This window comes from Podarcis vaucheri (assembly GCF_965113315.1).
Source record: "Podarcis vaucheri genome assembly, chromosome: 7".
NCBI lineage: Eukaryota > Metazoa > Chordata > Lepidosauria > Squamata > Lacertidae > Podarcis > Podarcis vaucheri.
Genome location: NC_138765.1, coordinates 85,222,148 through 85,243,373, shown reverse-complemented (window position 1 = coordinate 85,243,373; position 21,226 = coordinate 85,222,148). Strand labels below are relative to the sequence as shown.

Below are 21,226 nucleotides of genomic sequence, written 5' to 3'. Positions count from 1 at the left end.
GCCAGAGGGCAGGAAATTTAAACAAGCCAGGCCTTCCTGATGGCACCCTCTCTGGGCTGAAAAGTCATCCTGACACTGGAGTGGATCTGCATAGGCAAATGATGGCCAGCTGCTCCCTGGTGCCTGGGGTAGCAGAAGGGCAGATACAGTGGTACCTTGGGTTACAGACGTTTCAGGTTACAGACACTTCAGGTTACAGACTCTGCTAACCCAGAAATACAGTGGTACCTCTGGTTACGTACTTATTTCGTTCCGGAGGTCTGTTCTTAACCTGAAACTGTTCTTAATCTGAAGCACCACTTTAGCTAATGGGGCCTTCTGCTGCTGCCACCGCGCCGCCGCTGCGCGATTTCTGTTCTCATCCTGAAGCAAAGTTCTTAACCCGAGGTACTATTTCTGGGTTAGCGGAGCCTGTAACCTGAAGCGTATGTAACCTGAAGCATATGTAACCCAAGGTACCACTGTAGTAAGTAACTTTGCTTCAGGATGAGAACAGAAATTGCGCGGTGGCGGCAGCAGGAGGCCCCATTAGCTAAAGTGGTAGCTCAGGTTAAGAACAGTTTCAGGTTATGAACGGACCTCCAGAAGAATTAAGTTCTGAACCCGAGGTACCACTGTACCTGCTACCTGTTGTAACCCCTTCTTGCCCAGCTGTTCCTGGAAGTGCAGGAAAGGGGCTGCCCTCTTTTTGCACCTGGTCAACCTTGAGGGAGGAATACGGGGGCTGGGCTGAGGAGCCCATGGGCAGAATTGGGAGTCCCTCTACAGGCTGGGGGGGGGGAAGCAGCTGATGCTGGAGAAACCAGGGTGGTGGTGTGTGAGTTCCCCATAAGGCTGCTCCCCGATTCCTTTGGGGGGGTCCTGAGCTTCTCCTATGTCTTTGTCCACAGCAACGATTTCAGCCGGCTGGTGAGAGAAGCTTACCTGTCTTTCTTCCAATTCAGCGGACAGACTCTGGACCAAGCCCTGAGGTGATGCTCCTTCCTGTGGGGTCGTGTGTGTTTTTCCACCTTGCTCTTGAATGGGAAGGCGGGTGGCCATGTCCCCCACCCTGGGAAGTACGCTAAACCAGAGGAGGAGGAGGTCTTGGCCTCCCAGGGAACAGACCAGCGGGAGAGGCAGGGGGATGCCCTAGGTTTCTACACACCTCAAAAGGGCCCCACAGCAGGTTACAACCAGAAATTTACATTGTATTGTATTAGTGGGGGGAAAGAGAGAGCAGTAATTTTTTTGAAGGGATCACTTAATATAGCATCCAAGTGAAGCAGAGAGGAAGCTTTGTGGGAGGGGGGTGGAATTCCTGTTTTGGCTATTCTAGGAGGGCAGAAAGGGACGCGGGTGGCACTGTGGGTTAAACCACAGAGCCTAGGACTTGCTGATCAGAAGGTTGGCGGTTCGAATCCCTGCGACGGGGTGAGCTCCCGCTGCTTGGTCCCAGCTCCTGCCAACCTAGCAGTTCAAAAGCACGTCAAAGTGCAAGTAGATAAATAGGTACCACTCCGGCGGGAGGGTAAACGGCGTTTCTGTGCGCTGCTCTGGTTGGCTTAGTCATGCTGGCCACATGACCTGGAAGCTGTACGCCGGTTCCCTCGGCCAATAAAGTGAGATGAGCGCCACAACCCCAGAGTCGTCCGCGACTGGACTGGACCTTTACCTTTAGGAGGGCAGTAACAGGCCTCGCCTAGCAGGGGTCCTTGATAATTTGAGGGAGGGAAGGGGAGAGAGAGCAGGATTCTGGCTGAAGGTCCTGCTGACATGGGCAAGGAATTGGGCAGGTGAGGCGTAATCCTATCTCCCCTACTGTCCCTGGACCCTTGTCGCCTGTGTTTGCTGAGCTCCACTGTTGGGAGGTCCCAACTTCCTTCCAGCTTCGTGGAGTGATGTAGTTGACACTGGGAGCCGGCAGAAGACGGCAGTTGCCTCAGGGCTGCCTCTCCTCACGCACTCCTCTCCCTCCTCTTTGCAGGTCCTTCCTGAAGGCATTTGTGCTCACCGGGGAGACCCAGGAGCGGGAGCGGATCCTGCGGCATTTCTCCGAGCGCTATCACAGCTGCAATCCCGAGGTCTGCTTCAGCCCAGGTAAGGCAGCCAGCAAGGCCAGCTCTTCACCTGCAGCCCCAGACAGGGCTTAAATGAAGGAGGGAGCCCTTGTCCCTCGTCTCATGCCGTTTGGGTGTCAGTGTGTAAACGGTCCCAGGTGACCCATGTGTATTCTGAACTGCGCGGAATCCTTTCCACTTGGAAGGTTTTATGGCTTTAAAATAAATGTTATTCACCTTTAAAAAAAAAATTATTAACTTTTCAAGGTTTATACAAAAAAGACAAAAAACAAAAATACAAAAATTAAAAACACATATAATTTCATTCACTTATTTTCTTTTAACTTATTTCTCGGACCTCCTCATACCTCCTCTTTTTGTATTCCAATTCAAATTATTCATTCAGCAAATCCTCACCCTTAATTTTCACTTAACTTTACACCTTTCTTTCTTCTTTTTTCCCCCAATTATCTTAATCATTACAGCTGATAACCCCTTATTCAGTCCAACATCAATCTAACATTCATAAATGTTATTCACCTTTAGCTTTAATGATTACCGTATTTTTCGCTCTATAAGACACACTTTTTCCCTCCTAAAAAGTAAGGGGAAATGTGTGTGCGTCTTATGGAGAGAATGCAGTGACGGGCTGCCCTTCTCCCTCCTCGGGGAAAAGCCTGCAAGCGCCGCACACACGCTCCACGCGGCTCGTGAAAGGGAGCTCTGAGCAGAGCCTGGGATGCATACAGGCTCTGCTCAGCGCTCCCTTTAAAGAATACTTTTTTTCTTGCATTCCCCTTCTAAAAACTAGGTGCGCCTTATGGAGCGAAAAATACGGTATTGTCACAAATAAGTCATTACAGGATTCTCTGAATTCCTGAACTTTCCTCCGCCCCTATGTGGTTTCCATAGTTATTATTTTCCAACTGCATCATATAATGTTCTCCATATTTTCTTAACGCTCAGTTCTCACCATAGTTCTCATTACATTGCAAGTGTTTTTTTTAGAATCCTGCCGATGTGTTTAATTGTTTACAGTGTTCTTTTAAGTAACTTATAACTTTCCCCCATTCTTTATTGAATTTATTATCCTCTTGATCTCTGATCTTCCCTTTCGTTTTTGCCATTTTGGCATAGTCCATCATCTTTGTCAGCTTTTCTTCTTTTGTAGGTACTTTATATTCCTTCCATCTTTGGGCTAATAACATTTGCGCAGCTGTCATAGCATACATAAACAGTCTTTTCTGCTCCTTTGGTATTTCTGGACCTAGAATTCCTAATAAAAAAACTTCTGTTTTTTTCCACAAAAGTGTTTTTTTTAAATAATAATAATAATAATTCAACTCATTATAAATCATTTCCCAATATACTTTTGTCATCTTGCACAGTTGGGCCTGCCCAGTTTGCGTGTCTTTGGGGGGGGGTGTCTCAGAACCTGGGTCTGCTGGCTGCTGACTTTAATAGGGGATGGAAAATACTCGGGCCCGAAAGAGGTTCTGCTGTACATCCAATCCAGCCTGGGACATTGTGATCCTGTTAAAAGCAGGAACTGCAGGCAGGAAGATTTGTTTTCATTCCTTGGGCTCCAGCCCAACGATCCTTGCCATGCCACTTCAGCTGGTCCTGAGCCCCTTCATAGAATCATAGAATCATAGAGTTGGAAGAGACCACAAGGGCCATCGAGTCCAACCCCCTGCCAAGCAGGAAACACCATCAGAGCACTCCTGACATATGGTTGTCAAGCCTCTGCTTAAAGACCTCCAAAGTAGGAGACTCCACCACACTCCTTGGCAGCAAATTCCACTGTTGAACAGCTCTTACTGTCAGGAAGTTCTTCCTAATGTTTAGGTGGAATCTTCTTTCTTGTAGTTTGGATCCATTGCTCCGTGTCCGCTTCTCTGGAGCAGCAGAAAACAACCTTTCTCCCTCCTCTATATGACATCCTTTTATATATTTGAACATGGCTATCATATCACCCCTTAACCTCCTCTTCTCCAGGCTAAACATGCCCAGCTCCCTTAGCCGTTCCTCATAATGCATCGTTTCCAGGCCTTTGACCATTATGGTTGCCCTTTTCTGAGTAAGGGCTTTTTTTGGCGTTCTGGGAGCAGGGGGCCTGGGTCCTTTGAGCCTGTGGGCCTCCCCTGACCTTCCCCTCGGTCTCCTCCCTCCCTCTGCAGATGCTGTTCACACCCTCACCTGTGCCATCATGCTCCTCAACACTGACCTGCACGGGCAGGTAAGGCCATGGGAGATGGGGGGGTGGCTTTTGTATGCAGGGGGCCTAATGGAAAGAGGGCTTGCCTCCCACCTCGCGCTTCTGGGTCTAACTGTGCGTGTAGGGAAGGGAAACAGGAGGGGGGCCTTGGGGGAAGCACAATCTGGACGTTGCGTTACCTTGGGCCTGATGTGCACCTTTCCTCCCTTCCCTGCTTGTGACACGCAGCATAGCGGGCGGAGCATGACCTGCCAGGCTTTCCTCACCAACCTCGACGGGCTGAACGATGGCAAGAACTTCCCAAAAGAACAGCTGAAGGTAAAAAGGAGAGGGAGCCCTTTCCCCTTGTCCTGGAGGCGGGGGGAGAGAGACTGGGGGCTTAGCTTGGTTGGGCAGTGTCAGGGAACTGCCATCAGCTCAGAGGCAAGAGATGGAAGGGCAGTTGTGTTATAGGGAGCCTCCGAAAATCTTGCGAAGCAGTTCCTCCTCCAGCCAGGAGGGAAGCCCCACCTCCAGGGACCAGGGAATGCCTCAACCCCGAGCCTGAGCAGACCGGAGAGGTGGGAAGCGCACCCTTGCCAGCGCCCATTCTGCGCAGTAGTCTTTGGCACAGGGAGGGGCAGAAAAGGCTGGGGGTGACGCGACTTTTATGCTGGGGGAGGTACAAAAACCGACCACTCCCGGATTCTGCTAGCGATTGAGCCAGACATAAACTTACAACGCTCTTCACTGTGAATAGTTTGCCTGGTTACTCTCGAGCAACCGCCACACCCTGTGACAGGCAGCCTTGCTTAGGCCTTCTTTGTACGGAGGTGGGCAGCCTTCTGCCACTTTAGGTGCCAGCCAGGGGGACGACGGGCAGCCGTCCGCTTAGAAATTCCCCTGTACAAAAAAATTGTCTCTGTGTTGGGAACTTGGGACACAGAAGGGGAGAGGCTCCTGGGTTCACGTTCTCCTGGACGACGGGCCAGACCTTTTTAAGACGTGAAAATGTCTTTTAAAACGTTCTCTGTCTCGTCCAGCCAAAAGCTTGACTCTGAGCACCTCTGCCATCGTGCTTTGTTTGAGCTTCTGTCCCCAAGGGATCAGGTGCTCAGTTTTGGAGGAGAAGGGGAAATCCTGACAGACTTGCCCAGGCCCCTTCCAGCTGGCTTCTCCTTTGCCTCCTCGGGGGTGCAGCGGGTCCTGGGGGGACATGCGGCAGGGTGGGGCCTAGATGTGAAGAGGGAATCATAGACTGATGGTTCTCTTTTACACTCTCTCTCTCTCTAGGAGCTATATCATTCCATCCGCCAAGAAAAGCTGGAATGGGCTGCGTAAGTAAAGATGGTGGCAACGACGTTGGGGGGTGGGTGGGTGTCAGAACTTCTGAGTGGGCAGAAGAGAGGCCCATGGCTGCTCCTGCAAGGTGGCCCTCCAGCCCCAAATGCCCTGGGGGCACACAGAAAGAGAGAGAATTGAGGGGCCACAAACTCACTGGGAAATAATCTTCAGCCAGTCTGCTCCCAAAGGGGGGGACTTCAGGTGATGGACGGAGGCTGAGGCTGGTGGCAGCTGCCCTGGTCTGCCTTTGCGGTCTCTCCCACCATGGGGACCATAGAATTGTGGGAATGTTGTGGATAGAAGGAGAGGATATATTGATTAAATATTACCCTTCCTCACTCACACTAGTGAGTCAGTTGCAGAGTACATTCCCCAGTATATAACAGGAAGCTAGTTGGTAGAATCGTTTGAATCTCTTGAGTTAAGCAATCCAGTCTGGCTTGTCCAGATTGGGTTTGATGCTGGTGAATTCTCCTTTTATCCCTCTTAAAAAGACACAACAGTCTTCTTTTAAAAGTAATGCTAAGAAGTTTACTTACATTTAATTCACAGTAGGTTCCCTACTGGGACGCGGGTGGCGCTGTGGCCTTGTCAGTTTGCATTTCTTAGTACAGAAAGTATTGATCTGATGTGTAGAAATCTTTCCTGTTCTACTTAAATCATTAGGGTTCTGGAAGGTTTCTTTCTATGTGAAAGGAACAGGAAGAAGGTTCTTGTTTGGGTTATTCCTTCTGAGAAGCTGAGAACAGCTGGTTTAAACTGGTTCTGTTACCTTTCTGTCATAGTCATGCTGACCATAATAGTAAGGCCAGAAGGAGCCAGAGCTTACTTTCTCTTTCTATCTCTTTGTTCTGGTGTGGTGTTCTGTTCTGTATGCTATAGTGTTAAGGTTTATAAGTTACTGGAAGTTTGAGTTAAGTCTGCTGCAACTGGATTTTTTACGGACTGTGCCAATCCTGAATGTATTGGATTTGTGGCCATTATGCTCATTTGTCTTCAGTAGCAGTAAAGCTCTGCAGGATGAGATACAATTGCCTCTGGTCTGTTTTTGGGAACTCCGCAATGTGTTTAAGTCGTCCTCCTCCAACGATGACAGATACCTTTCCCCTCTGCTCCCGTAAGCGACATCAATGTTGACATCAGATTCAGCTTCCAGTTGGATCAGCTTCTGTTTGTGGGAGGGGAGGGCAGCCCAATGCCTGGGGGGGGGGTCGCCCTTGTGGCAGTCATGTCAGCTTTCGGAAAAGGAGTTGTTTTCTGCAGTGGCTGAATCAGGAGTTGTTGCTCACCCTGTCCTCTGTCCCCTCCGAAAGGCCTTTTCAGACAGACCCTCACGAAGCTTCTTTCTCCTCTTTCTGCTGCAGGGATGAGGAGGAGGAGGAGAAGTCGCTCAGCGCCGCGCTTCTCTCGCCCTCAGCATCCGGCCAGAAGAAAGCCAACCCTTTCCTGACTCTGTCGCACGACCCCGAGGCGAAAACCTACCGGCAGGGCCTCCTGGCGCGCAAGGTCCACGCGGAGGCCGATGGCAAGAAGAGTGAGTGCTGGGTCAGGGGGCACGGCAAGCAGCAGCCCACAGGGACCTGGGCCTGCGAGAGACATCAGCCGTCTCACATGCATGCCAGGCCTGGGGGCAAGCTGGGTGGGAGTGGGCAGTGGTTGGGGCACTCCTGTGCCACAGGGGTCCTAAGCAACCTCACAGGGGTCCTAAGCAGCCACAGGGGTCCGCCAGCCCCTCCTGGGCAGCCCTAGACACCAAGGTGCAGGCGGCAGACCCAACCTGACCGCTCCCCATCTCACTCTTTTGCAGCGCCCTGGGGCAAGAGAGGCTGGAAGATGTTTCATACGGTGCTGAAAGGGGTGGTTCTCTACTTCTCCAAGGTAACCAGGAGCAGGCCAGACCACCGCGGAAACCAAAGGACTTGCGCTGGCTGTGCAGTCCTTGGCCCTTCTCTCTCTTCTGGCATCTTTACTTCCCACCCACCCTTTCTGCTGACCCCTGGGGTCTCGCAGTTGCAGGTAGAGAGCTCCTGCTTTGCATGCAGAAAGTCCCAGGTTCAGTTCCGTACGGCTGGACTGGGAATGCCCTTCACCTCCACCATGAGAGCCAGTGTGGTGTAGTGGTTCAGAGCGGTGGACTCGTAATGTGGGGAACCGGGTTCGTGTCTCCGCTCCTCCACCTGCAGCTGCTGGGTGACCTTGGGCCAGTCACACTTCTTTGAAGTCTCTCAGCCCCACTCATCTCACAGAGTGTTTGTTGTGGGGGGGGGAGGGAAAGGAGATTGTTAGCCGCTTTGAGACTCCTTAAAGGGAGTGAAAGGCGGGATATCAAATCCAAACTCTTCTTCACCTGAGACCCTGGAGAGCCTCTGCTCATCTGGGTTAGGGCGTCCTGAGCTACAGGGACCATTGTGTGGTGTGTCTCTTTAACCAGGGGCTTCTTCCCAGGCTGGCTGAGTGGGACCCTCTGCCCTGGCTGCCGGCTCAGTTCCACCCAGGACCCCGTCCCCTGGCTCCGTGCATGTTATCCTGGGTCTGGCCTCCTGCCCACCCAGCCTGGCTGGCCTCGGGCGCCTCTCAGCTCATCTACCTGGGGTTAGTGCTGCAGGCAAAATCTCTGCTCTGCCCCCGCACCCCCGATTCAGCTTGCTCCTGCTGTTCTCGCAGGATGAGAGCCGGCCGGACGCCTCTGCCTCAGAGGAGCCCATCGGGGTTCACCACGCCCTGGCCGAGAAGGCCAGCAAGTACACCAAGCGGCCCCACGTCTTCCGGCTGCAGACGGCCGACTGGCGCATCTTCCTCTTCCAAGCCCCGTGAGTATTTGCAGACCTCTCTTGTATTTGCAGAGTTTGCAGGGCATCAGTTGAAGAAGGAGCAAAAAGAGCAAAAAGCGGCGCGCGCAGTTAGATCCATCTTTTAGATTTAGGGCAGCTAGTCTCAAACGTTTGTTGGGGGAGATCTAGGTGTTTTTTGTGGGGGGGAAGTTATTTGTCCTGTCTTCAAGCTTTTTATGATGGAGGACCTCTGTAGCCAACCCCAACGACACGATCTCAAGATGGAAGGGGAGGGAACAGCTGCAGTCGCCTGCGATTCCTGCGCAATGTTTGCCATCTTGCCAAAGGTTGCAGGCAGCTTTACCTGCAGCAATTGCATGTTGATTGCCCTCTTAAAAGAAGAAGAAGAAGAAGAGTTTGGATTTGATATCCCGCCTTTCACTCCCTTTAAGGAGTCTCAAAGCGGCTAACATTCTCCTTTCCCTTCCTCCCCCACAACAAACACTCCGTGAGGTGAGTGGGGCTGAGAGACTTCAGAGAAGTGTGACTGGCCCAAGGTCACCCAGCAGCTGCATGTGGAGGAGCGGGGACGCGAACCCGGTTCCCCAGATTACGAGTCCACCGCTCTTAACCACTACACCACACTGTCCAGCAACTGGAGGAACATGTAGCTACGCTCCAAAGAATTAGAGAGCTGGAGCTCTTCTTGGAAGCAACAGAGCACACCGTCTCCACCAAGGAGGAGACAGGGGACTCCCCTGAGAAGGAGTCTAGTTCACCAACACAGGAGCCAGATATATGGAGAAACGTGACTCAAAGAAGTAGGAGGCCCAGGGTTCACTCTGATTGCTTAGAAATACACAATCGCTTTGAGGTCCTCTCCCCTAGCATGGAAGACGAAGAGCAGACTCCATTTGAGGATCTCTCCCTCATTACAGTCGATCAGGTATATGAAGACGAGCAGCAAAGTCAGTCCTCAGGGAATGTGCAGGCGACCTTGGAACGGACAGCTCACAGAAGAACCCCGACCAAACCCAAGAGGAGGCGTGTAGTGGTGATAGGGGATTCCCTACTGAGGGGAACAGAAGCAGTGATCTGTGGGCCTGACAAGATGTCTCGGGAAGTGTGCTGTCTCCCCGGGGCTAAGATCCAAGATGTAACTGAACGACTGCAAGGAATCATAAAACCCACTGACAAATACCCCTTCCTCTTGGTTCATGTGGGAACCAATGACACTGCAAGCAATAGCCTCCAGAAGATCAAAAGAGACTACGAGGCTCTCGGCAGGAAATTGAAGCAACTAAATGCACAAATTGTCATCTCATCTGTCCTCCCAGTTGAACGACGTGGCCCAGGGAGAGAGGGGAAAATAGTGGAAGTGAACAGCTGGCTTCGCAAATGGTGTAAACAGGAACGGTTTGGATTCTTAGATCACGGACTGCAGTTTCTTGAAGATGGACTTCTGGCAAGTGATGGGCTGCACCTCACAACGGTTGGGAGAAATATTTTTGCCAAAAATCTCAGAAACCTCATCAGGAGGGCTTTAAACTGACTAATGTGGGGGAGGGAGACAGTACTCCTGAAGGTAGGAGTCTATCAATTAATGAAGATGATCATCCAAATGTCATAGACCAAATGGAGCAAACAGCACGCGGACCTAGTGGTGGGAGGAAAAAATCCTTAAATAAGAGACACGGGGGAATGATTAATGGACTTCAATGTCTGTACACTAATGCACAAAGCATGGGAAATAAACAAGATGAGCTTGAGCTCTTGGTACAGCAAACTAAATATGACATAATAGGCATCACTGAAACCTGGTGGGATAAGTCCCACGATTGGAATGTAATAATGGGGGGATACAATCTATTTCAGAGAAACAGACCAGACAAGAAAGGAGGAGGAGTGGCGTTATATATCAGGGATGTGTATACCTGTGAAGAGATCCAAGATTTAGATCCTCAAAGCCAAAGTGAGAGCATTTGGGTCAAAATTAAGGGAGAGAAGAATAACAGAGACCTCATTGTGGGAGTTTACTATAGATCCCCAAGCCAAACGGAGGACATAGATGATGCCTTCCTGGAACAGATGGCCAAGCATGCAAAAGGGAGATAGTAGTAATGGGGGACTTCAATTACCCGGATATTTGTTGGACGTCAAACTCAGCCAAGAGCATAAGGTCAAACAGATTCCTCACTGGCCTTGCAGACAACTTCATTGTCCAGAAAGTGGGAGAAGCAACAAGAGGAACAGCCATTTTAGATCTGGTCCTAACCAATGTTGATGACCTGGTTAGTGGGGTAGAAGTGGAAGGATCATTAGGCGCGAGTGATCATGCTCTTCTGAAGTTTACTATACAGCGGAAAGGAGCAGCCAAGCATACTAGGACTCAATTTCTTGACTTTAAGAAAGCCGACTTCATAAAACTTAGGGAAGTGCTGGGTGAGATCCCATGGACAACAATACTAAAAGGAAAGGGAGTTCATGATGGCTGGGAGTTTGTTAAGAGGGAGATACTAAAAGCACAACGTCAGGCAATACCAATGAGACGGAAACATGGAAGGTGCCTAAAGAAGCCAGGGTGGCTATCTAAAGAACTTTTAACTGAATTAAGATTTAAAAAGAATGTGTACAAAAAATGGAAAAGGGGGGAAACCACCAAAGAGGAATTCAAACAAATAGCCAGCACGTGTAGACACAAAGTCAGAAAAGCTAAAGCACAGAATGAACTCAGGCTTGCTAGAGAGGTTAAAAGCAACAAAAAAGGCTTTTATGGGTATGTTCGTAGCAAAAGGAAGAACAAAGAAACAATGGGGTCACTCAGAGGAGAAGATGGTGAAATGCAAACAGGGGACACAGAAAGGGCTGAACTACTCAATGCCTTCTTTGCCTCAGTCTTCTCCGATAATGAAAACAATGCCCGACCTGAAGAATTTGGAGCAAATGATTCAGCAAAGGAAACACAGCCCAGAATAACTAAGGAGATAGTACAAGAATATTTGGCTAGTTTAGATGTATTCAAGTCTCCAGGGCCAGATGAACTGCATCCAAGAGTATTAAAAGAACTGGCAGATGTGATCTCAGAACCACTGGCAGTCATCTTTGAGAATTCCTGGAGAACAGGCGAAGTCCCGGCAGACTGGAGGAGGGCAAATGTTGTCCCTATTTTCAAAAAGGGGAAAAGAGAGGACCCAAATAATTACCGCCCAGTCAGTCTGACATCAGTAGCAGGGAAGATTCTGGAACAGATCATTAAGCAAACAGTCTGTGAGCACCTAGAAAGGAATGCTGTGATCACCAATAGTCAGCATGGATTTCTGAAAAATAAGTCATGTCAGACTAACCTGATCTCGTTTTATGACAGAATTACAAGCCTGGTAGATGAAGGGAACGCAGTGGATGTAGCCTACCTTGATTTCAGCAAGGCATTTGACAAGGTGCCCCATGATATTCTTGTAAAGAAGCTGGTAAAATGTGGTCTTGACTATGCTACCACTCAGTGGATTTGTAACTGGCTGACTGACCGAACCCAAAGGGTGCTCATCAATGGTTCCTCTTCATCCTGGAGAAGAGTGACTAGTGGGGTGCCACAGGGTTCTGTCTTGGGCCCGGTCTTATTCAACATCTTTATCAACGACTTGGATGATGGACTCAAGGGCATCCTGATCAAATTTGCAGATGACACCAAACTGGGAGGGGTGGCTAACACCCCAGAGGACAGGATCACACTTCAAAACGACCTTGACAGTTTAGAGAACTGGGCAAAAACAAACAAGATGAATTTTAACAGGGAGAAATGTAAAGTATTGCACTTGGGCAAAAAAAATGAGAGGCACAAATACAAGATGGGTGACACCTGGCTTGAGAGCAGTACATGTGAAAAGGATCTAGGAGTCTTGGTTGACCACAAACTTGACATGAGCCAACAGTGTGACGCGGCAGCTAAAAAAGCCAATGCAATTCTGGGCTGCATCAATAGGAGTATAGCATCTAGATCAAGGAAAGTAATAGTGCCACTGTATTCTGCTCTGGTCAGACCTCACCTGGAGTACTGTGTCCAGTTCTGGGCACCACAATTCAAGAAGGACACTGACAAACTGGAACGTGTCCAGAGGAGGGCAACCAAAATGGTCAAGGGCCTGGAAACGATGCCTTATGAAGAACGGCTAAGGGAGCTGGGCATGTTTAGCCTGGAGAAGAGGAGGTTAAGGGGTGATATGATAGCCATGTTCAAATATATAAAAGGATGTCACATAGAGGAGGGAGAAAGGTTGTTTTCTGCTGCTCCGGAGAAGCGGACACGGAGCAATGGATCCAAACTACAAGAAAGAAGATTCCACCTAAACATTAGGAAGAACTTCCTGACAGTAAGAGCTGTTCGACAGTGGAATTTGCTGCCAAGGAGTGTGGTGGAGTCTCCTACTTTGGAGGTCTTTAAGCAGAGGCTTGACAACCATATGTCAGGAGTGCTCTGATGGTGTTTCCTGCTTGGCAGGGGGTTGGACTCGATGGCCCTTGTGGTCTCTTCCAACTCTATGATTCTATGATTCTATGCTACCTCCTCGGCTCAGGATTTCCTTTTGGCTCCCTCTGAGGCAGAAGCACTCCTGGGTTCAAGGGAGATAGGCCTCCCCAAACCACTGCCGCTTCCTCCTCACCTGAGCGATTCGTAAGCTTCACAGATCCAAAAAGAAAAGCAACAAAGGATGGCTTTGGGCAGGAAGCAGCAAATCGCATTCGGAAAGACGGGGTCACTTCGGTTCTTGGGGTATTAGTGACACAGCAGCAACATTCTTCATCAGCAAGCATAGAGCAAGCAGTTTTAGTTTTTTAAGTGTGTATTCAAAACGGAGAAACAGGCTTTGGTCTCTGGCGTGCCTCAAAATCTGCCCCTGTCACTTAACTATAGTCTTCGTCGGCATTCCTGGAGAGTCAAGGTTACTGCTGTTCCCATTTAACTGCGTGAAGAGGCCCAACAGTAAACAAATTCTTGCAGAAGGAGGAGAGGTATGGGACCCAATCCTGCTAGGCTGAAGCCCAGCTCTGCCTGCTGGGATGTGATGGCTCTTGGGATATGGCTGTATACAGTGGTACCTCCGGTTACATACACCTTGGGTTACAAACACTTCGGGTTACAGACTCCGCTAACCCAGAAGTAGTACCTCGGATTAAGAAGTTTGTCCCAGGAAAAGAACAGAAATCGTGCACACCGGTGGTGCGGCGGCAGCAGGAGGCCCCATTAGCGAAAGTGATACCTCAGGTTAAGAACAGTTACAGGTTAAGAACGGACCTCCGGAACGAATTAAGTTCGTAACCAGAGTAACCACTGTAAAGGGACCCCTGACCGTTAAGTCCAGTTGCGGATGACTCTGGGGTTGTGGCACTCATCTCGCTTTATTGGCTGAGGGAGCCGGCGTACAGCTTCTGGGTCATGTGGCCAGCATGACTAAGCCACTTCTGGCGAAACAGAGCAGCGCACAGAAACACTGTTTACCTTCCCACTGGAGTGGTACCTATTTATCTACTTGCACTTTGACATGCTTTCAAACTGCTAGGTTGGCAGGGGCAAGGAGCTCACCCCGTTGCAGAGATTCAAACTGCTGACCTTCTGATCGGCAAGCCCTAGGCTCTGTGGTTTAGACCACAGCGCCACCTGCATCCAACCACTGTAAAGGATTTTATTATTTGACAACCACAATTCTGTTTCTGGATTGCAATTTGAAACATAGCTAAACCTGGTGATGTGTGTGTAACTCTTGCCTGCTGGTTTGAGGGCTGCCTGGAGTAAGTCATGCCTGCTGCGTGCAGACTCCTGCTCGGATACCTCCTGTCGACTGTCTTCCTTCTGCATTTTCCTCAGACTGATGCCACCACCAAGCAAGGGCCGATGGGGCTCTTGGGAGCAGGAAAGCTTGCTAGATTAGAAACATGCATTCACTTGGAACCTTCTACCATATGTGGTATTGGGATGCGGGTGGCGCTGATGTCTAAACCACAGAGTCGGTGGTTCAAATCCCCGCGACGGGGTGAGCTCCCGTTGCTCAGTCCCTGCTCCTGCCAACCTAGCAGTTCCAAAGCACGTCAAAGTGCAAGTAGATAAATAGATACCACTCCAGCAGGAAGGTAAACGGCGTTTCAGTGAGCTGCTCTGGTTCGCCAGAAGTGGCTTAGTCATGCTGGCCACATGACCCAGAAGCTGTACGCCGGCTCCCTCGGCCTGTAAAATGAGATGAGTGCAGCAACCCCAGAGTCGTTCACGACTAGACCTAACAGTCAGGGGTACCTTTACCTTGACCTTACCATATGTGGTGGACATGTCCACAGTTTAGAAAGTTCTGGGACATGATCCATGAAGAAATAAAAAAGTTACTAAGAACTTCACATAGTAAAAGACCAGAAACCTATCTTTTGGGAATAATGAACAGTGATATTCCAAATGAAAAAAACTTATATTTTATGTACGCGACATCAGCGGCGAGAATTCTGTTGGCTAAGTAACTGGAAGGGTAACCAGGTACTGACCAAAGAGGAATGGTTATGTAAATTATGTGAATATTTGGAACTGGCCAAATTTACGGATAAGACTAAAGCCAATGAATTCAGTCAAGAAGGAATGGAATTGCTTGAATGACTATTTAGAAAGACAAGGTTCAAATGCAAAAAATTGGCTGTGTCTAGAATGACCTTGTGAATGGAAAAGGGGAAGTATACATATATGCACATCTGTATATTAAGATGAAAATAATACTGAAATACAGGTAAAATATGAAAGGTGAAAAGAATTGTGAGAGTGATGGAAGTCTATTATTTTTATTTTGTAAAATATTGTTAATTGTATTGAAATATTATATTTTCTTTATTCTTTTACTGTCTACCTTTCTTTGCATTTTTTCTTCTTTACTTTTTCTTCCTTTCTGTTTTATTGGATATTATTCTTTATGTATGGTTTTGTTTTGATGTATTTACTTTGCAATATAACAAAGATTAAAATTAAAAGGGGGGAAAAAACGAGAAACATGCATTCATATAACTCTCCCTGCCCTCTCCTGTTTACCTAGGACCGCAGCGGAAATGAGTTCCTGGGTTTCCCGGATAAACCTGGTGGCTGCCATGTTCTCTTCGCCACCCTTCCCAGCAGCTGTGGGCTCCCAGAGGAAGTTCATCCGGCCAGTTCTTCCGACGGCACCTTCCAAGAACTCCCTGGTGTGTGTTCTGGGGCTCCTTCAGCAGGCTGCTTTGCCGCTGGTGCACAGAAATGGCAGGATGGGGGAATTTGGGGTGGGCATCAGAGCGCAGCCCATGGGCTGCCCCAAACCCTTCTGTGGCTCGCTCCCCAGCTGCAACTTCCTGCCAGATCCTGGGCAGGTAAAGCCGATCAACAACCTGTTCCTCTTGCTGCAGGAGGACCAGCACTTTTCCCATGAATCCTGGATGGACCAGGTGTCAGACGACCTCTTGGAGCACCAGCGGAACCTGCCCAGCAAGCGGGGCAGGGGCCGGGACCTGGAAGAGTATCAACTCAAGAAGGAATATTTGCTCTACGAGGTGGGCAAGGACCAGGCCTGTCTTTTGCAGGGGGCGGGAGGGGAACCTGCAGAAGATGCTCCCACTGTATTCCTCCCCACTTTGAATGCTCAGAACACCTCCCGTATTTTTCGCTCTATAAGACACACTAAAAAGTAAGGGGAAATGTGTGTGCGTCTTATGGAGCGAATGCAGACGGGAGGCTCTGCTCAGTGCTCCCTTTAAAGAGCCGTGCACACGCTCCACGTGCTCTTTAAAGGGAGCACGGCTCTTGGGGGAGTCTTAGCCACGCACAGCCTCTCCTGGGCCGGGGGGTGAAGGTCCCCCCCCCCCCCGAAGAGGCTGCGTGCGGTTATCCCATTCTGGGATTCAGAATTTTTTTTCTTGTTTTCCTCTTCCAAAAACCAGGTGCGTCTTATAGAGCGAAAAATACAGTAACTTGTAAAAACATACATAACTTCTCCAGGGCAAGGTTTTTACAAACGGAGAGTTTGCATGTTGCTGAGGTCTTTGCTGGCTGCTTTGCTCTCAGGCTGCCAATTCTGAGCTTTTCCTTATCCAAATGCCTCCTCACAGTCCTGCGGTCTTTTGCAACCTTCCCCAGTGAGTGCAACACATCTGCCGCAATAAATCTCACTACTGCTCCTTTAAAAGAAAGAAAAATCTGCAGTAACCTGCCACTTTTGCATGCGGTTGTGTACCCTGACCGTAAAAGCTGTTTTGACAGTGGAATGGACTCCCTTGAAAAGAGGTGGACTTTCCTTTGTTGGAGGCTCTTAAACAGAAGGAAATAAGTAGCTATCTCATCTTTAAAAGACATCTGAGGGCAGCCCTTTTTAGGGAAGTTTTTAATATTTACTGCTGTATTGTTTTTAACACTCGATTGGAAGCTGCCCAGAGTGGCTGGGGAATAAAAAATTATTATTATTATTATTATTATTATTATTATTATTATTATTATTATTGATTTGGAGGGAGGCAGTGTGGCGTAGTGGTTCAGAGCGGCAGACTCGTAATCTGGTGAACCGGGTTCGCTTCCCTGCTCCTCCACATGCAGCTGCTGGGTGACCTTGGGCCAGTCACACTTCTTTGAAGTCTCTCAGCCTCACTCACCTCACAGAGTGTTTGTTGTGGGGGGGGAGGGAAAGGAGATTGTTAGCCACTTTGAGACTCCTTTGGGTAGTGATAAAGCGGGATGTCAAATCCAAACTCCTCTTCTTCTTCTTGAAGGGCCACCTGTCAGATTCTCCAGTTGTGATCCCTGCATCACAGAGGGTTGGGCTAGACGACTCTTTTGCGGTGTCTTCAAGCTCTACAGCTTTGATAATTACAGTGGTACCTCAGTTTACAGACGCTTCAGGCTACAGACTCTGCTAGCCCAGAAATAGTACCTCAGGTTAAGAACTTTGCTTCAGGATGAGAACAAAAATTGTGCGGCAGCGGCAGGAGGCCCCATTAGCTAAAGTGGTGTCTCAGGTTAAGAACAGTTTCAGGTTAAGAACGGACCTCCAGAATGAATTAAGTTCTTAAATTGAGGCACCACCGTACGTGATTTTAGACTACAGAAACATTAACTATGGACATATTTTGCATCCTTAATCCTGCGTGAGAAGATGGGGAGACCTCCTCCGTTAACAGGATGAACCTTCTCCCTGGTCCTGTGTCTGAGGGGCGCTGCCCTAGTTGACTCCCTCAGGTGCTGACGGCCAGAGGCGGCCTTCCCCTCCCCACCCCCCACATGACCCCCTGCCTTCTTTTGTCCCTTTGTGCAGAAGCGTCGCTACGAGACCTACGTGAGGCTGCTGGAGGTGAAGCTGGCCGGCGAAGACACGGAGGACCTTGAGCAGTGGGAGGCCCGGCTGGGGGAGGCGGGCGAGTTGCCGGCCGAGGAGGCCTGCTCGTCCCTGCAGAAGTCCCACTCCAGCCCCTCCCTGAACGTGGACGGGCTGCCTGCGGGGGTCAAGGTGAAGCGGAACATTTCTGAGCGCCGGACAGTACGCAAAATCATCCCCAGGCGCAATAAGCACTTGCTGTGAGGGTCCCTGCCCTCCAGTGCTGCCGCTGCCACCGCCGCCCTCACTGGAGATGGGAGGCCCTTCTGTCTTTCCCTCACCCCATCCCTTTGGGTCTCAGCCTTCGAAGCCCAAAGTGGACACACGGTACGAAAGGAGGAGCGCTGCCCTCTGAATCGGCGCTTGCAGAATTTGGACTCCAGGTGGCGCAACGTCTCAAGAAACAGATGGGCAGAGGCTGTTGTGGGCACAGTCTCCAGGGCATCGCCCACACCACCCGCCTTCAACGCAGAGACTCAGGGAAGTGTCCTGCCTGCTGCTGCTGGGCTCCGCTTTCGGGGGCTCCGCCTTCTGCTGCCTTAATCCCCGTCCCTCATTCCTCAATCGCTGCCACTGGGCAGCTGTGACCTTTGTGCAATAAACAGAGATATGCAGGGACTCAGCCTGGATGTTGAGGGCCAGTGGGGAGGTGGAACAGCTCCCAGGACCCTTTTGCCCCAGAGGGAGAGGGTGCCTGGGGAGAATTGAAGGCCTCTCACCCCAAAACTCCTAATATAGTGGAACCTCGGCTCCCGAACGCCTTGGGAGCTGAACGTTCCGGCTCCCAAACGATCGAAAACCGGAAGTGATTGTTCCAGTTTTCGAACGTTCTTTGGAAGCTGAACGTCCGGCGCGGCTTCCACAGCTTCCGATTGGCTGCAGGAAGTTGCACTTTGGTTCCCGAACCATTTTGGGAATCAAATGGACTCCCTGAATGGATTAAGATTCCACTGTAACTGATCCCAGTGTCTTCATGTAGATACCAAATACAGTGGTACCTCGGGTTACATACGCTTCAGGTTACATACCCTTCAGGTTACAGACTCCGCTAACCCAGAAATATTACCTCAGGTTAAGAACTTTGCTTCTTTGAGAGCCAGTGTGGTGTAGTGGTTCAGAGCGGTGGACTCGTAATCTGGGGAACCGGGTTCGCTTCCCTGCTCCTCCACATGCAGCTGCTGGGTGACTTTGGGCCAGTCACACTTCTCTGAAGTTTCTCAGCCCCACTCACCTCACAGAGTGTTTGTTGTGGGGGAGGAAGGGAAAGGAGAATGTTAGCCGCTTTGAGACTCCTTAAAGGGAGTGAAAGGCGGGATATCAAATCCAAACTCCTCTTCTTCTTCTTCAGGATGAGAACAGTAATTGTGCAGTGGCAGTGGGAGGCCCCATTAGCTAAAGTGGTGCTTCAGGTTAAGAACAGTTTCAGATTAACCACAGACCTCCAGAACGAATTAAGTTCTTAACCCGAGGTACCACTGTAGAACTGTGATTAGTCCCCCACAGCGCCCCATAGCAGAGCTGCCAGGGGGCCAGAAGACACTATCCCAGTGCTCCTCTCTGGACTCTACCCTGAACATAGGATTGGAGCAAGGTCTCTCTCCTCTCATCCCACTCTCTGCAGAAGTCATCCATCAGGGTGACCAAGGTTGACTTGGTTCCATGGCCAGATCCGGACCCAGATTGGAATGGATCTAAATAATTGGTGTTTGCAGCTGCCCCCCCTCCACCTTTGCCTAAAACTGCATCTAGTCGATAGTTGCTCCCATCCAATGGTTCCGAACCGGTTTCTTTAGGCACAGTCACACTACGGCTGCTTTCAGTGCAGCAGCGACTAGTGAAGAGTTAGCCACGCTCTAGAGCCAACCAATCAGCCCCTCTCTGCTAGATTTAATGAACCAGGAGGGGTGAGGGGGGCACACGGTCACATTGCCACCAGCACCTTGCCCACACCAGCTGATTGCATAAGGTGAAACTGGTAACACGAAACACCTGCAATGACTGCACTGGGTACTTCAACCGCAGCTGCGAGAAGTGCAGAGTCAAGACCACTCCAAAGTTGAACAATCTTTATCCTCAAAGTGTGTAGCCGGTTAGTCGCAGCGGGTCTCCGAGGACCCCAGAGGGTCCTTCCCCACAATGGGAATCAGAAACCTCCAGAATGTCCAGAATAGGTCCACTGGCCGGCTGCAAGAAGATTCAATAAAAAAGGGACCCCTGACCATTAGGTCTGGTCGCGGATGACTCTGGGGTCACGGCGCTCACCTCGCTTTACTGGCCGAGGTCATGTGGCCAGCATGACTAAGCCGCTTCTGGCAAACCAGAGCAGCACACGGAAAGGCCGTTTACCTTCCCACCGGAGCGGTACCTATTTATCTACTTGCACTTTGTGTTTTCAAACTGCTAAGTTGGCAGGAGCAGAGACCAAGCAACGGGAGCTCACCCCGTTGCGGGGATTCGAACCGCCGACCTTCTGATCGGCAAGCCCAAGGCTCAGTGGTTTAACCCACAGCTCCACCCACATCCCAAGCGGATGCAATGCAAGCTACCAAATGAGCCTTTTCTTTTGCAGCCCGCACTGCCTACCAGAACAGAAGGCCCTGAACCTAGGAGCAACCACAAACAGTTGAGAGCGGTGGTGACCCTTTCCCCATACCCCTCCCCCCCCCAGCTTTGGGGAAGATGCCTGGTGCTTGCACCCCTTGTGTGTGGCACAAAGGGGCCAGAGCAGCTGCTGTTGGGGGCGGACACAGGTACATCCTCCATCCTCCGGTGGCAAAGTGGCTGGCTAGCTGGCTCCAGGATCACCATTGCAATGGGGGGCAGGAGTGGCGCCCCCTCCCTGTTCTATCAAAGTCTACTATGAGTGGGCGGACGAGGGGTATCTCACAGAGGTGACTGTTAGGAGGAGTGGCTCAGCAGGAGAGGGAGCGACTATGGGGGGGGCACTAAGAGTTGTTCTGACTCTGCTTAGGGACCCCCAATCGCTGCCTCGGATTGGTTACTCCTGGAATCCGAAGTAGCAGCAGCACTGATTGGTTCCCCTGGCAAGGGCTGTAGGGTTCACAAAGGCGGAACTGGCCATTCCTTTGGAGGGAGGGAGGAACCTTTCAAGCCCCCGAAGGCAGGAAAAAGACAGCAAAAGAATAGCAGGCCGGAGTCGGACCCCCAACAGCCACAAAACCCGGAAACGCAGACAGCGCTTATAACTTTAAGAAGGAAAGCTCCGCTGTTTCCTTCAAGGGTTCCCCACAGAAGACAGGCGCTTCGGTAGCCATTGGCTACATAAAGCAAGTCAGGAGAGCAGAAGAGGGTCTCTGAGCCTGTGCAAAGTACCCCCGCAGAGGGAACGCCTTCTAGGCACCCGCGGCCGCCCTCCTCGAGGGGCTTTTCTCAGGTGCGCCGGGCACAGAGCGAGGACAGCGGCGCCGTCGAGCCTCTGCCGCCGCCAGTGGGAGCGCCCGTGCGCCCAGGGCGCAGCAGTTGCCCGGACGCGCCCCGGGGAACCCAGCGCAGGGCGCG

General features: G+C 50.5%; 1 protein-coding gene across 2 annotated transcripts in view; it reads left to right on the top strand.

The window, feature by feature from the left end:
* Nucleotides 1-18,325, top strand: part of PSD4 (pleckstrin and Sec7 domain containing 4) — a 32,066-nt gene extending 13,741 nt beyond the window's left edge. For both annotated transcript variants that reach the window (XM_082229895.1, XM_082229894.1), the window contains exons 6-16: nt 891-971; nt 1,967-2,079; nt 4,220-4,278; nt 4,486-4,575; nt 5,530-5,573; nt 6,945-7,114; nt 7,388-7,458; nt 8,245-8,390; nt 15,410-15,554; nt 15,753-15,896; nt 17,648-18,325. In XM_082229895.1, the coding sequence (XP_082086021.1) occupies nt 891-971; nt 1,967-2,079; nt 4,220-4,278; nt 4,486-4,575; nt 5,530-5,573; nt 6,945-7,114; nt 7,388-7,458; nt 8,245-8,390; nt 15,410-15,554; nt 15,753-15,896; nt 17,648-17,911 (1,327 nt within the window). In that variant the 3' untranslated portion in view covers nt 17,912-18,325. The remainder of the gene's footprint in view (nt 1-890; nt 972-1,966; nt 2,080-4,219; nt 4,279-4,485; nt 4,576-5,529; nt 5,574-6,944; nt 7,115-7,387; nt 7,459-8,244; nt 8,391-15,409; nt 15,555-15,752; nt 15,897-17,647) is intronic.
* Nucleotides 18,326-21,226: the final 2,901 nt, after the last annotated feature.